Source organism: Aulonocara sp. 'chitande type north' Nkhata Bay, linkage group LG7 (genome assembly GCF_057382095.1).
Source record: "Aulonocara sp. 'chitande type north' Nkhata Bay isolate Kocher_YH1m ecotype deep benthic linkage group LG7, A_spYH_male_GT1.1, whole genome shotgun sequence".
NCBI lineage: Eukaryota > Metazoa > Chordata > Actinopteri > Cichliformes > Cichlidae > Aulonocara > Aulonocara sp. 'chitande type north' Nkhata Bay.
The window spans coordinates 51812604-51829557 of record NC_141350.1 but is presented as its reverse complement, the minus strand read 5'-3'; the positions used below and the strand labels follow the sequence as shown (position 1 = coordinate 51829557).

Sequence of the window (16954 nt, the reverse complement as noted above, 5' to 3'; positions counted from 1 at the left end):
CTGCCCGTGTATTGTCTTGGTCACGGATTTATTGTGAGCAGATTCCTCAGAGGCCACGTGATGGCGAAGGCGTTCCAGTTTACTCAGCGCATCACTTACTGACGAGAGGAGCGTTTCTGCGTCGTGATACCGGAATGTGGATATTTCACCTTTCAAAATAAAAGCAAATTGTTAATAAAGCAGAAGAAATGTGGCTGTCCCATGTAATGTGCGTGGAGTTTTAAATAGACTCGTAACATTGATGCAGATTGTGCCCATATGTCTCAGTGGGAAGCGTTTGCGTTTGGCAAAACAATACAAAGTAAGGTATTTCACGACCTCACATTGGGCTCTGGAAAGCTGAAAGTCTATGATTAATATCTGTTTCATTATTTTAACAACCGATTAAGTAATCAGAATCCGAACATCAACATACCGCACGCTAGAACTCTGAAACAACACAGAAGAGCTCTGCAGTCACACCTACAGGCCAGTGGTCACCCTTTCAGTGATGAAGATGTACAGATCCTGGACAGGAAGGAATGGTGGTTTGTGCAGGGAGTCAAGGAGGCCATTTAGGTGAAAAGGGAAAGACCATCTCTGAATCGCTGAGGGGGCATAAGGGTAACTCTTTTACCATCTTACAATGTGCGATTGCAGTCATGGCAATTTGATCATGAAACTGACCTCATTGTTAGTCACTGGTGCTATAGTATAGTTTCGGTCATTATGCCAATGTGCTGTTTATAAAGTCAGCTGAGACTGAAGGAGTCGCTCTCCAGTTCAGTGCGTGCGTGACGTTTCTCCCACTGAAAACACTACTTCCAGAAGAACAGAATCAACTTTCTTGGATTTCAACGTTTTGTTTTGAAAGGACTGATCGGATGTTTCGTTGATAATAGTGTATGTTTTGACACCGGTGCAGTGAGTGGCCTATTGAGCCCATTCTCTAAATAGGAGTATCTCCCAGGCGGACAGTTGCGGCAGCCTTCTGGCTCGGAATTTTTTTTTTTCATTTTCTGGATTTTTACATCACAGATAAATTCCGGGATGCCTTCAAGTAAAAATCTCCAAGGTAATAAATAAAATGGTTACGGACTGCCATGCCCCCCTTTAGCGGGCATCTGCTTATGTCTGTGGCTAGCTACAGCTTAATGTTAGTCTTTACAATAGAGCATCTCAGGCCGACCGGCTACCGTCCAGGCTAAGCCTGTGTTAGTATTAACCAGCTATTTAATAAAAATAACCTCACTTTCTTTTGTTTGGCAGGTGGAAAAGCCTTCGGGCTGTTAAAAGACCAGCAAAGGCAAAAACTGGAAGAAATAAACCAGGTACGCGTGTTCTCTTTATTTGCCGCGAGCTTCTCTAACGGCACTTCACGGTAATTTGAATTTTAATGAGCTCGCGCACACTTGACTTGGCCTTGGCCTCGTTTTTGAGGATTCGGTGCATTCCCGGGTAACTGTCTCAGGAGTGCGGTGAATTAGAAATCAAAACGCCACTGTCTCGTGTTTTGAAGCTGGCCGTGACCATGCTGTTGATGATGCATTTTTATTGATTTCCCTCCGTCACCAACTGCAGGGTCTGGGGTGCACTTGTTGAATGGTTGCATGCTGTCACACAGCTCCGTGCTAAAGGACCGTGAACGTCTCCCTCTGTCCCGATTATATCAATGTGGGAAACGTTTAAAACGCGTTTCGTGCCGACGGGAAACAGGTGTTACAATGAGCTCTTTGTTTAACACGCTTCGTCAGCCGTAGTTTGACGAGATATCTGTGTAATCTGTTTTCCTCCTCTGCTTTGGATGTCATCAGCTCACTGCTGCGGCAAAATGTACACATATATGTATAAAAATAAAAAAAGGCAGGCCACTTGGAAAGGAGCCAGTGACAGTAATGTATTTGCACAGCAGTCCCAGTTGCCACTACGCACTGCTTGTATTTATTTGTTCATTAGAGAAATGACCCCTGGTTTCTAAGCGGCTCTGTCTAAAAATATCAGTTATTTTGTGATTAAATCCAGGATTTTCTTTTGTACAGTGACATCCATTTAATTCCGCTGTATTATCATGACTGCATCTTGTAGTTCCCGATCTCAAATCTCAGCTTCTGTGTTCTGTATTCTGGCATCACTCTCTATTATTTATTTATTTTTCTTATTAAGGCTCCATTAATGAGGAACTAATAACATGTGCAAGATATGTAAACGTGACAAGGAAATTTTGGCACTATTCTTCTTGTTTTTCATGACCGAAAACAAAATAAAATGACTGTAATTTGCTCATAGATGTAAAGTGTAATCCATATATCTGTATTTCGGTTTAACCGTTCCTTATAGATTTTCACGACTCATAAAACTGGCCCTCCCTTTGTTTACATAACGTAAATGACTAGCAGGACACTTCTGTGTGGGAAATTGCTGTGTGATTCAGCACAGCTGAGTCAGGCATCCCTGATAAAGGTCCAGTCGTGGTGTTTATCCTCTTTACACTTAATTGCAAGTTCGATAGACACACTGAGGTCAGCACGAAGAACAACGGCACGCTCTATCGTTCTGGCTCTCGCTCTGTCCTGCAAGGATTGTGGATGACTCCCACACGCCATGTTGCATCATTATAATTTTATTACATTAGCTCCCTTCTGGCAGCTTTATACCCTTGCGAGGTGTTCCACTTAATGAACGCGGTGATAAGTGACGACAGTAAAGGGAGTCGTTGGTCTCCAGTTCAAAATTTGGACAGGACACAGTCAGATTTGGTGTGCTGAAAGTTCTGTTTATGTGTGGGGAATTCGCTGGAATCTAACAAGGAAGATGAAAAAGTAGTCCCAGTTTCATTAAACTTGTAAAACCTGTATTTTATGACCAGCTTCACTTTTGTTTTACCCCCTTCCTCTTTCTCAGGAGTACCTGGAAGACCAGAAATACAGTGATGAAGAAGACCTGGCTGAAAAGTTGGAAGGTTTCAAAAGTAAGAAAATCCAGCCCTTCCTTCAGCTGATGGCTATCTGCGGTGGTGTGGCTGGGGTTTTTCCTGGCTTTTGTCTTAGCTTAAATATTTTTTTACTTGGCAGGCAATATACACACACACACACACAATCCTTTAGTCTTCAGCATTTTGTTTTTCTCTGTGGGAAAGACAGAATGCTGTGATTTCTAAAACATTTGTAAGGCCAAGTCCTTAGTGGCCTGGTAGGAATGTGCCGGGGCGTGACTCTGCTTGTTGTTGCAATATTCGGAGCTTTCCTGGGTAAACTCCTAGCTCCTGGGAACAGGAGTAAAAACATTGATACTTGCTGAATACAGGAATAAAGGTTGCACAATTTAGAAAAGAACTCCTTCCCCATTCCACAGATATTGCGTTTACATTTAAGGCATGTAGATTTTTTTTTTTTTTCTTTTTACAGTCGGTGTGAGTTTTTTAATCGGTTTCACATCAGACCAAAAACGCAGTTTATTGTAAAAAAACAGCGTAAGTATTGCAATGAAGAAGAAAAAATGCTCCAGTGTCCTACTTACATTGCATGCTTGCTGGAGGAAATGGAGCAGTAATATATAAACAGAAATGGGACCAAGCACCAGGGTCCTGGGAGGTTTGCTGGGTTCCCCTCCCCCCCCCCCCCCCCCGTCTTTTCCACATTGTCCCAGAGGCTTAAAGGTCACACTACTTTTAACTACCAGTCAGATCGACTCATTGCAACCCAGCACATGGAACAAAAAAAACCAAGATAAAATGTAGTCCTATTTTATTTTAACACTTCCATAAAACCCAATGCAGGTTTGGGGGTTTTTTTTTAAATTAATTTTGCATATTCAGGTGACTCTATATTGAAGTTTTCATTGATTTGTTTGGTTTTTGGACACTTGTTACTACTTTCATGGCTGAATGTAATTATTCCTATCAGTTAGTCACTAGATTAAATTAATCAGCCACAGGGTACTCAGGCTGCTGGCCTTATTAACATAAATGAAATCTAAAAAACATGAAAATATAGTGTGTGAAACATATTAAATCACATTAACAAAGTTACTTTACAGAAATAACAGTTTTGGAGCTGACCAATATAAGCTTTCCAATATTAATATGATTTTTTTAAAATAGAGCTGTTTCAGCTGGTGATTTCAGCACTCTAACTAATGAGCAATAACACTAATAAGCCTCATGTTCTGAGCAATTACAACTGTGAATTTTTTTTTTCAGTTTTAATGAAAAATTAAGTTTTACACCCAGATTTTGGATGGGGACAATTTTTAGACCAAATATATCAAAGTATTGATTCTATTATTCTCACACTCTAAGGCTACGTTCGCTCTGCAGGCAAAAGTGCATCAAATCTGACTTTTTGGACACTATGCGACCTATATCCGATCATAGTATGACAGTGTGAACAGCACAAATCCGATACTTTCAAATCCGATCTGGGTCACTTTCGTATGTGGTACTGAATCCGATACATATCTGATGTTTTAGAAAGCGACTGTTGTGTGAATGGTCATGTCGCATTAAATACGTCTTTTTCGTCACTGACACAAGACAGACGCCTATTATCAGCGCCAGAGAAGCGCCCGACGACATCGTGATCGCTTCCTGGCCATCCAGTGTAGATGTTAGTGAAACTGTTTGGAAGACAACATTGGAGAAATGTGAACATTTTATTTGTACTGTTTAATCTGCAGATTCTGACAGAAATCTGCAGCTATCCTTTGAAGCACTGCTCCTCTCTAAAACAGCAATAAGGATCATTATTAGGTCATATTTAAATAACAAAAAAACTTCAAGCAAAATTGGAAAATGTAAAGTCCGAAACAGGTCTTTATATTAAGGGCCATCAAACAATACTGTTTGGTCTGAGTCTAAACAGAGCGTTGTGTGTGTGTGTGTGTGTGATGTCTTCTTTTGCGCATGCAGGCCGCTTTAGGGCCGTGAACGGTTCACATTAGAGCGCGTTTGCTGTCACATTTTATTTGTAGTGTGAACAACCAAACAAAAAAATCGGATTTGATCAAAAAATCGGAATTGAGCATTAAGACCTGCAGTGTGAACGGAGCCTTAGTCTCAAGCATTGTACATACATAAATTGTACTCATCGGTACAGATCTTTTCTCCTTCTAACAGCAGCAGTTATCCAACAAATGAGTATTTGGTCAAATGAGACTGTGTTAACAAACCAGTCCACTAATCAACCTGGAGAGTACAGCCCTAGCTACTTCAGCCCAAGGGATTCACCGATGCAACTCCTGCCATGTCCAATACATACCAGTATCGGTGTCGAATCATCAGTACACACATTCATACCCAAGCACCCTGTCTAACATTTGTGAACGCACTGCTGTGGAGAAGTGTCCAGGGAAACTCTGAGTTCAGTATCTTGAAGACTGGAGTAGCTAAGGAATCAGTCCATCAGTCATACCATCTCTACCCCCTGAACCACTGCTGCGCAAAGAGGACAGAACGCATCAACCTGTGTCTGAGTTTTTCAGTCCCATTAACTCGATTACAGTTAAAAAGTTTAAATAAAACAAACTTCTGCAACCACAAATTCTAAAAAAGTGTAAAGTGTGCGTGTTAGTCCCCCCTGTTAGCTTGCCTGGTAATTGTGGCCACTTGGCAAAGTAAACACAGACTAATCTGGGACTAAAATGAAAAGATGGTGCTGATAATCAACTACCGATTGAGCTAAAGTATGTAGCCTGCATTTGCTCAGAATTAGTGCACGCGCGCACACACACACACAGACACAGACACAAACTAGCACTGTACCTTTGCTTAGAGTTCCACAGGTTGTTTTTGTTTCTCATCACTCTCAGACAAACCAAAAAGAAAACTGAAGTTGTGTTTTGGGGGGGGGGGCTGTTTTTATTTTGACTAAACAGAAGCTAATTGACAGTGGCCTCTGCCCTGGGGGTTAGGGTCTTTTAAAGTGATGGGAAATCCTTGTGTTTATCTGTTGGCCAAAGTGGCAGAGGAAGTCAGTGTGGTCACCGTCCATTGCAGCTATTTTATCAGCAAGTCACCCTCCTTTTTTAAAAATGGAAAATCCCTTTTGATGAGCTGACTAAGTGGGTGGTAGACAAACAACTTTGTCTAAATCAAACTTACACTTCAGACCTCCTTATGAATGTCAGAGAAAAGTAAAAAATAAAGTATATTTAAGGCTTTCTTGAGAATTTGATGCCATTTATTTTCTAGCATCACTTGCCAAAAGAATTTGGGTCTGGAGGAGCAACTGAAGACTTGAGTTTTGTGCAGTTGAGCCGTTTTCTGTGGCTGCAGATGATCAACAGGCTGCGCTACGACAAGTGGCCCACTCAAAAACTGCTGTGTGTGTGCGCATGTGTGTGCGGAGGCCCACTCCTCAGAGTTTACGAACAGGGTCGGCATTGTCCCGTCCCACTCCCCACGGGTTCGCTCAGTTAACACAGTACCCTCTCTCTGTCCCTCCCAACACACACACACACAGAGCTCCCATTGTGGTACAGAAATAGCAAGTGTAATCTGACTAAAGTGCTCTTCCAGGGAAAAGGGAACAGAAAAATTTAGGCAGAAGCGGAAAAATGTCCGCTTCCGAAGAAGCAGTCACTTCATTGACATGTTTATGTTGTGCTTTTATAAGTGAATGCAAATCCAGTGGTTAGTAATTACTATTTATTCTTAAGCCTGTCTGTGGTTAAAACCACTTAGATTAGACGATATACCAAGAGTAATCTTTAGGCCAATTCCATTTCATTCCATCCCAGTTTAGAAATGAAAGCTTTAAAAAAAAGCAACCGACTTTTTCAATTCCATGTTTTAAAATGTGTGAATTGTTTTCTTTTGGTGTGATACAGCAAAGTGATTTTTTTTTTTTTTCAATAGGAAGAAAAGAAAAGAAATGTCTGATTTATCAGTGATGAAAGTCATGACTTGTTTTAGTCCTAGATGAGATTTTCATGCTCCCGTTAGAGCTGCGGCTGGAGGCGTTATGTTTTCAGGCTATCCCTCCATCTGTCCCGTTCTCACAATTGTGATATCTCCTGAGGAATTTCAGATTTGACCCAATAGTTCACTTAGACTCGAGAAAAACCAATGAAATTTCAATTCAACATTTTATATTCAAAGAGGTCACAGGTCAGCTACCTCGTGATGTCACAATGTTGCCAAAACCATCAACTCTTCAGATCATTATTCACCATCATAGCTGCAGAGATTGTGTCCCTAACTGACGTTTAGAAGGATACTAAATTGATGATACTAGATTTATTTCTCCTAAAGTTTTCACTGCATCTATTATAAGAGTTTCCCTCCAAGTATTAATGGTAAATGTTGTTCTATGCTAATTTAAAAAAAAAAAAATTGTAACATTTGGTCACATACATCCAAGTTATTCTATCGCATAAATAACAAGGGTTTTTTTTCTTTAGCTGAAACCACGAATGAGGAGTTGTTAAGGGAGTGTTTTCAACAATGACAATGTGTTAGTGTCTCGAATGTTCAGTAATTACAACTTTTGTTTCTTTATAGTGAAATGAGTATAGAGCAGGGGTGGGCAATCTCAGTCCACGAGGGCCGGTGTCCCTGCAGGTTTTAGATGTGTCCTCGAACCAACACAGCTGATTTAAATGGCTAAATTAGCTCCTCAACAACATGTCCCGAAGTTCTCCAGAGGCCTGGTAACGAACTAATCATGTGATTCAGGTGTGCTGACCCAAGGTGAGATCTAAAACCTGCAGGGACACCGGCCCTCGTGGGCTGAGATTGTTCACAGCCCATGAACTGTCTGTATGCTGCTGTGCTTGGCGATTTTGGGCCCAAACATCTTTCTTTTCACTCTGTTTAAACTTGAAGTACTGTTTTAACTTCCTGACCTTCTGACTCTTAATCTGGCTGCCACGGCTCCCTGCAGCTGCCAGATTGCTTGCTTCCTGCTCAGAGATGTGGGAGAACACACACAAAAACCCACCTGTCCTTATCAGCTGTTTGTGTCTTTGCTAGGTCAGCTGTCAGCACAGTGTAAGATGTTGAGATCACTGGGCAGAGTGTGCTAACTGTTTTGCTGACATGTAATATGCTCTCTGGAGGTTGGTGCTTGTTAGTGTTGTACTGCGAGGTGTGTATGTGTGTGGGGGATGGTGAATGAACTACCACTGTTGGTAATAATCTCCTGTGCTTGTTTTGCAGATAAATATGCTGAGTTTGACCTGAACGACCAAGGAGAGATTGGTGAGTAAAAAAAACAACCCAGATAACAACTGTCGCTCAAGCCCATGTTGACATGAGACAACAGTAATTAATACTGTGTGTGTGTTGTCTGCCCCCAGTGGGCGCAGGATTTAAACAGGCTCATGTTACTTTGCTGTGTGCTGCATGGGAAGTGAGACTGTTCTGTCCATTGTTGTGGAAGGTTTTGAAACAGGGGCCAACTGTAGTGTCAGGATCTGTTTGCGGTTCCTAAAACAAGCTCCTGTATGTCCTATAAAACTTCCCCAGTCAGCAAAATATCTCTGAATATTAGCCCCTATTCAGTTTTCTGGTCTCTGCACAATTAATATTGGTTTTCCATAATTTTGCACAGATATCTTTGTGATTCAGAAGCACTTTTACCAAATCATTACAATGTATTTTAAACTCATTCCAGCTGAAATAAATGGTATTTCTGTCAGAAGCAGACATTATAAAACTGTTAGACAGAAACGATCTCTGTGTGATAAATGCTTGAAACTTTCTGTGTAAATTTAGTCAAGTCTATTGTAGGTGTTGATGTAATTTAGCGTTTTTGAAAGTTTTTTTTCTTTTCTTCATATTATTGTGGAAAAGAAAGACTTGTACATAAATAGGAAAGCAATTCACCTTTTTCTGCTAATCGTGGATCCATTTGTCAACTCCACTTTGTCTCAGATCTGATGGGTCTCAAGCGGATGATGGAGAAACTGGGAGTGCCCAAGACCCACTTGGAGTTGAAAAAAATGATCGTGGAGGTGACAGGCGGCAGCAGCAACACCATTAACTACAGGGACTTTGTCAAGATGATGCTTGGCAAGCGCTCAGCTGTGCTCAAATTGTAAGTAAACCCCCTTTTAGTGTGTGTGCATGTGTGTTTGGGGTTGTTTTTGTTTTTAACAGTGATATTTTGTTTAATGTACGACTGTGTGCTGGTTCATTGCTTGTGTTCACATGTCTAATAGGGAGGATATGAACTGTGTGCTGTGTCAGCCAATTGCTTCCTTAAACAGCAGGGGGTTCAGGGATGACAAGGGATGATGTCACAGCCCACATGCTGCATTGGCTGCTAATCAGCATGATAACAAAACCCATCTCGGTAGCCTATCCATAGTCAGCTCATCCCTCTCTGTAGTGGGGATCCTAATCTTAGGGTACTGAGAATAGGCTGATTAACCACTTATGGTTGCATAGGCCTGACAAAGCCACCAAAATTTACCATACTGTGTCATTAAAATGTACCCTTTACAATAGAAATGGTGTCTATAGAATATGTAATAACTTTTTCATGCTCCCCAGGGGATAAAGTGGTGCACCTGTTTTTAAATGTGTTAATGTAGCCAGTGTAAGCCTTTTAAAGCAGCCTTGCACTAGGTCAACCTACAGGAGCTAGAGCCTGTAATGGCTGCTGCGTGTCAGCTCTGCTGGACTAAGCTGGCTGGACCCTTTAGCAGACAAATCTTATAATCCTGAAAAACAGCAAGCAGAGAAAATGCATAGCATTTCCTCCTCACTTTTGAACAACACTCAAATGTTGTTCAAAAGTGTATCCCATAATCCCACAGCTGCTATTTATAAACATTTAAATCCCTTCCTGCTTCTCTTGTCTGCTTGCTGATAATCTAGTAACACTGTTGTTGCATCCAGAAATAACATTTATCAGTATTTGGTTACACTTTCTAATATATGTAATACATGCATATCATATTTCTTGTTCTACAGAAAAATGAAATAATTATCTGTATGGTTAACTACTAACTAGGGGTGCAACAATACTCGTATCGATATTGAACTGTTCGATATATCGGTTCCGTACGCATATGTATCGAACAATACAAAATGTTTTATTTTATCAACTTTTCTTCTGACGATGCTGTCTGTGTTGAGCGCTCAGTGGATCTGCGTTTGACTACTCCGCCTAGGCTGCACTGTCGAGTGCAGATCCACTGCGCGCAGCGCAAGCTAGCAAGACAGAAGCTAAGCTCGTTGCAACATGGCAACTTCCTCAATGTCATTAATGTCATTTTAACAAAATTAATGCTGACAGCACTAGTGGGAACACAACGAATATGACTGCACATTTACGCTGACATCATCCTAGTGCAAAGACAAGTGGAAGCACACAAAACAACAAACTTCACCCGAGTCATTTAGACAGCTGTTGGCACACGATTCTCCTTATGGGACCTGATGTTTAATATGCTGCTGAGACTATACCTCAGAAGGAGCGTATAGTATAGCTTTTATTTCATGTGGGTTTTTTGTTTTTTTTGGGGGGGGTCTCGAGAGGATATGAGAGGGAGAAGCTGAGGCCACGGAACAGCTTTAGACTGATGTTATTCAAAGCATTTGGCAGGACAATAATTGATTTTGGTTGTAATTAGAGGGCAATGAATGACACCAAGCTCCGCAACTGGGCTAAGTTAGTGTTAGTGCAGTGCACAAGTACAAAAGAAGACACAGTCATAATTTGTTAGACCAAGATTTTGATTGACAAATGAGCCGTGTAGGGATTTGTTAAAGGTCTTGCAGGAGAGCAGCAAAGGAAACCTTGCTCTTTGAAGAGATAAGTGTAATGGAGTCTTTATCAGATAATAAAGTCACACTGATTAAACAACACACATAGATGCCATAACATTAAACAGTCTGTTCAATGTTATTGCAGCTGGTCTGGCTGCACAGGCATCAAAGTCCACGTGAGTCGCTCCCTTTAAAACTATTGGCCATCTGCTATTAAGATGCCAGAATTCCCACCTCAACCCCTTTTAAAATATGCTTGCACTTTGGGTAAAATACAGATGTGTGCTCATCTCTGTAATCTCTGTATCACAAATCCTTATGCTGACAGAACATGGTCACAATGGTCATGAAAACTCTTCAGTTCAAACATTACATTGATGAATATTAGTGGTGACGGGTAGAATGGCAGACAAGTCCTAAGTGTGAAGAAAAATGAGTGAGAGTAGTGGTCAGAGGAATGTGCCAGAGTTTGAGTTGCTGAGTGCCTGTTTCGTCACTGGGATCATTACTCCTTATGAGCTTACTGGAGCTTTGCAGAGTTTTCCAAAAAAGGAAGTTAAAGGCAGGCATTTGCTCTGAATAGCTCTTGTCAGATCACTCACTGTGCTGTGTCCAGTCTGAACCACTGTTGCCTTCGGTCCTTTTGTGGTTTCCTTTCATTCCATTCCTTTCACTTATTGCTCAGCTGCTTCTTGCCTGACTGCTACATCCTGTGTCTACTGTCAGTCTTTTAAATTTACATCTAAATTAATATTTTACAGTCTTTATGCCTCTCTCCGTGGTGCTGAAGGGAACATGCCAAGGCACTTTATTAGGATCTTGCTAGTACTGTTTTGCCTTGAGAATTGTCCTAATTCTCCATTTCACAGATTCAGCAAGGTGCAGAATAATTCCTGAGATTTAGCTCCATATTGACATGATAGCATCACGTAGTTGTGGCAGATTTGCCAGTTGCACATCTTTGGTGTGACTCTTATTTTACTACATTCCAATGCTCTATTAGATTGAGATCTGGTGATTTTGGTGGTCACATTGAACTTGCTGTCATGTTCAAAAACCCAGTTTAATATGATTTGAGCTTTGACATGACAGATTATCTTGTCTTCTGAAGATGTGTGGTCATAAAGGGATGGAGTTGGTCAGCAACAATACTGTGGTGTTTTAAAAGATGCTCAGGTGGTGCTAATTGGTCCAAAGGTTGTGATGAACACGTTTCCCACACCTTTACACCACTAGCCTAAACTGTTGATACAGGGTAGAGCTATGCTTTTACGGGCAAATGTTGCAGAAACCAACAGACCAGGCAGCATTTATCCAAACTTCTGTCCGGTTTTGGTGAGTCTGTGTCAATTGTTGCCTCATTTTCCAGTTCTTAGCTGACAGGAGTGGTCTTCTGATGCTGTAGCACAGCTGGTTCAAGGTTTGCCCTGTTGTGCATTCAGGGATGTTCTTTATTATTCTTTGTTAAAGTGGTTATTCATGTTGCTCTGGGCTTCCTATCAGCTTAAAGCAATCTGGCCATATTCCTCTTATATTAACAACAGATTTTCATCAACATTTATTGGATATTTTCTTTCAGACCATTCTTTGTAAATCCTACAACTGGTTGTGTGGGAAAATCCCAGTAGATCAGCCTTTAAAAGTGAAATACCCAGACCAGCAACAACCTGTCATGTTCACACTCTCCTAAATCACCTTTGTTCCCCTTCTGAGGCTGGGTTTGAACTTCAGATAGCCATGTTCATCATATTTACATGCGTAATTGCATTGAGCTGCAATTACGCATGGTGACAATGATGTAAATACTGCTCTGCTGGTCCTGTGATGGACCTATAGAGGGTGCAACTTCCCTGCTGGGATACGCTCAAATTAACATTAAATGGAGATCTTGTGTTAACTGCCCATGACTCATCTCTCTCCACAGAGTTTTGGTTTTTGAAGACAAAGCCAATGGCTCTCCCTGCAAGCCGGCCGGACCCCCTCCAAAGCGGGACATCGCTAGCCTTCCTTAAGTGTCAGGCCTCCATGCTGCTAAAGGAGCTGAGGGACCATCAATAGCTATGTGGAATAATGTGGAGTGTCGTGTTCATGTGGGACCAGTGATCAAGAACGTCATTTTGTGAATATATGATGTGTGTGAGTTTTCTGTTTGAAAGACTGAGCCCAAAACTCACTAAAATTGTTTGACTGTGAATATTTTATTCCTCTTTTTTCCCTCCTTTAATTAAAATGTAGCAGTGATAATAGTAACTTGTAATCAGCTTGATAAATTACATTTTGTAGTGTGTTTCATGGTTGCATTTTAAGGGAAGACTTAAAATTCTCCAGAGGTCTCTTTTGCTTCCACGGTCTGTTTCTTTTTTTTCTTTTTGACACATTGATTTTAATGATTTAGAGCACTATGCTTTTGGAAAAGCACAAGGAAAATGAACAGTTTATTCCAACACATTTTTGCACTCTTCTTAGCACTCTTTCATGCATTCCTGCCAGGCTTATCTTGGTCAACATCTTCGCTTCAGATCAGATGCCAGAGATTTCAAGCCCTACCCACTTCCTCTGGGTCTAAAGCCCCTTTTGAGTCAAAGTACTGATCTGGAATGAGTAACCAAGTTATCATTCCCACTTTATGATATATAAAAAAAAAAACACACTGGTGTACATGTGTGTACTTGCTGTACTTTGTGAGTCACAATGTTAGTAAAAGGATAAGGCATGTTGTTGACTTTCAGTGTCCTTGTGTGGCTTGAAAAGCAGTAAGTATGACTCTATTTAGAACCGCTAGTCTAAGTTTGACATACAGGCACGCAAGCAGAACAGATGTACATATTATACTACACATCGTACAATCATATTATTTCCAAGTGCCTCAAAATGCAGATACTGTAGAGCTTACACAGTTTGGAGGAGGGAGTGCACACTAGTGTTCAGTTCAAGCAGTCCTTTTAGTGTATGAATTCAAGAAAACCGTGAGATGCTATCATTTAGTGTTTGGTGAGAGTTTTAATGATGTTTGTTGAAGTGTCTGATGTATTTTTGTTACTGGTTTCCACAATATTCTGAGTGAGTGAGGTTCACATATGGTGGATTTATTTTTTCTGTTCTTTTTTTTTCTTCCCCCTTTTTCTAACCATTATTTGTATGCCACTGAAAAAAATGTAACCTGATATTTGGTTATTTGTCTTTGTCGAATTGTCTTCCTCATATTGTTCCATAAGCCAGCCATTTATCTCTAACATGGTTTCTTCTCCTACATGTTAAGTAATTTATGACTGTGTTTGTCTCCCCAGTATAAATGTTCTTTTAACAAACAGTATTTACTGTGAAATTGGTACTTTGACACATAACATGTTTTAACACCATTATGATACTTTGTCTTTCGTCTGGTGGTTATTTTACATATTTAGTGTTGTTAAGATACACATTGTTTTGCCGACGCCAAAGCAATTAAAAGTCTTCTTACACTGGGCACAAGTGTTGAGTTGTTCACTGTGGAAAAACTTGTCTTAAACTGGTAAGATTTTAGGGTTAGCAAGTTTCAGATGGTTAGTTTTGTAAGTATTTGAACAGTGATATAGTTTTTGTAACTTGGCCTTTGTACAGGAGCCCAGTGGATTCTTAAATCAAAGGAAGTGATTTAAGTGCTGACTTCTTGCTTTAATAAAAATGGTTCAAAAGTATTGCATTAACCACTTTTACATCTGAATCATAGCACATCATTTGTCAGAAAGTGGAGGCACGTTATGCATGTATGGCTGTAGGTGTAACTAGAGTTTCCTGATGATGTGAATGCTGATAAAACCAGCAAGATGAAACCTGAAGTGTATCGGGCTATAACACCTGCTCAGATTCAGCCAAATGTTGCGAAGCAGATCAGAAAGCAACGCTTGTTTCTCATCACCAAGAAATTAGATATTCAGGGGTCAAGTCAGCCCAACATATGCTTGCTTTTCATTTACTGAAATAAAACGGAAGGCAGAGGAGACCCCCAAAGGAGCAGAAACTGAAGGTGTAACATATCAAGAGAGGAAGCCATCATTTAAGTATGTCAGTGGTTTCAAGGCCATAAGCAATAATTGACTGCAAAAGTGAGTCAGGCAGAGGCCCTGGTAGTACTTTCTCCAGCTATTAAGGTTTGGCTTTTGGGACACGTCTTCTGAATCTGAGCTAGTTGAGGTCGAGAGACACCTAGTCGCCTCACCTCAATGCATGGCTTGGATTCTCATGGAGAGAGGCTGGACTCCAACCTGGAGTTGCCCTCAGTGAGAGGCGGCGGGCAGGGGAAGGTGTCCTTGTATCCCTTTGGCTTGCTGCCTGTAAGTTGAAGCCTGGCCGTGCGCTGGGAAGGTGTAGCAGAGGCCCCCATCCCATAACTCCCACCTCAACAGCATCCGGGGGGACCTTATTATAATATTAAACATTATTTCAGATTGTCCAACTCTGGAAATTGAATGCTATGTAGAAACATTGCTGTAATTCCTAAACAGTTTTGTGAAACTGCTTGAATTACAGACGAAAGTCTGCACTTTGGATTAGAATGTAGCAGCAGCCACACAGCAACAGATTTCACTTGATAAATAGTAATTTTATCTCGCTACAGTACATTCAAAGGTGAGTGTCCTTGAATGGCACCACAGTCATAAAGATTGGCAGACCATTAAAGTGGGAATCCTTATGCTAGATTACAGCACATCCTTTGTCTTAGTGCTGACAAATGCAGAAAAAGGTGATATATTATCTAATTTGGAGATATCCATGTCCGTATTGCATGGACACACACACACACAAAAGTGATGTGTGTACCATAAGAGAATCTGGGTGTACACACTAAGTTGGGTCATTGTCTCAGTGCATTAGGCTACTTGTTTGTCCTCACGAGCTTTTCGTTTTGCTTGTTTTCACGAACAGGTAAAATAACGTGAGCATTAACAGTCTCTTAAACTGGTCTGAATGTGTTGTGCTCTCTGTATGAAATGTGAGGCCCATTCACTTTCCTTGTTAGGGGGGAGAGCAGCTGCCTGTGTGTGGAACAGAGTAGAGGATAATGAGCAATACTTTAACAAGCATGCAAACAGGCGGGCCCAGTAGGATTATAATAAGCCTGTCTCTAATTAAAATGATAACCACTGTTGCATGTAATAAACTGTCAGGAGCTTATGGTAGCATAGTGGAGGAAGATGAATTTGCTGGCACTGCTGGGTTTCTCTTTAATCAGAATCAGAATCAGAATACTTTATTGATCCCTGGGGGAAATTATTTAAAGACACCGATCCGCAGGCCCGTATTCGGTCTTCAATAACAAAACTATTTTTTGCCACTTTTTGTTGCACACCATAATAAATTTTGCCTTAGCTATGTGTGTATGAGATTTAGGGCACTGCAGGGCAGCATATTCATCATCTGTCTCCTTACCAGATCCTGCACAGACATCGCCATCTATTGGACAGTCCAAGTTATGGCATGGTTTCTATCCTTTGTTGGTAAAAACGCAATGTAAAAGTGAAACGTGAAAAATAAAAAGGGGATAACTGGTGGTATAAAAGCAAAGTCACATACAGGCTGTAATGAACCAATAGACTGTCACTAATTAAACATTCATAGAAATACACTTATGAAAATAGAAACATTCAGCTTTTGGGAAACTTGGCTAGCTTCTCTGCTTTCTTAGTACTTTTCCTGCTGGAACCACATTATAAACCTGACATGTTGTTCAAGTAGTGTCATTAATTTAATATGCATTGTTTCTCTTTACAACTTTTTTATTTATTTATTTATTTTTGCATTTAGCATCCTTACAGTCTCTGGTTGATGCCTTTAATTGTCACGTGGATACGTAAGCCACTTTGGCATATGACATAACTAACTATACAACTAAATGCGTTTATTGTGTATATATGTCTTTTTCATTGAGCTGCCACAATCATCTGGATGACATTTAAGTTTGCTATGGTGTGAAATGTAACTAGAGCCCCAACGATTTATCATCAGACTGATATTTTCAGGCGATATTATCTATTATCATCTAGCATTTATAATGACTGTAAAATGAAATATTAAAAAAGTGAAGAAGAGACGGGAGAAACACTTCAACCAAGCTATGGATGTTGATGTTTTACACTTTTTGTCCACCAGAGGCCACTCTGTAACTTCTCTGTTAACAACTTACCTTTGGATACAACCAGCTGATCAGAGCAGAGTGGGGCCTAGATTAAAGAAGTAAAGAAATCCCTAGACATAACAAATATTTGGGCAATTTATTTATGT

At 40.6% G+C, this 16954-nt stretch overlaps 1 protein-coding gene across 1 annotated transcript; it reads left to right on the top strand.

The window, feature by feature from the left end:
• The first annotated feature begins 879 nt into the window (after positions 1 to 879).
• On the top strand, positions 880 to 14159 carry aif1l (allograft inflammatory factor 1-like). Its single transcript, XM_086301215.1, has 6 exons — positions 880 to 1054; positions 1249 to 1310; positions 2881 to 2947; positions 8135 to 8176; positions 8852 to 9014; positions 12618 to 14159. The coding sequence occupies exons 1-6, from the start codon at positions 1030 to 1032 to the stop codon at positions 12703 to 12705; spliced, it is 447 nt and encodes a 148-aa protein (XP_086157341.1). The 5' UTR covers positions 880 to 1029; the 3' UTR covers positions 12706 to 14159.
• The last annotated feature ends 2795 nt before the right edge of the window (positions 14160 to 16954 follow it).

Coding starts and splice junctions, on each gene's coding strand:
- aif1l (XM_086301215.1), top strand. CDS start 1,030: ATGCCTTCAAGTAAAAATCTCCAAG. Junction 1,311..2,880: donor AACTGGAAGAAATAAACCAG/GTACGCGTGTTC, acceptor CCTCTTTCTCAG/GAGTACCTGGAAGACCAGAA. Junction 2,948..8,134: donor AAAGTTGGAAGGTTTCAAAA/GTAAGAAAATCC, acceptor CTTGTTTTGCAG/ATAAATATGCTGAGTTTGAC.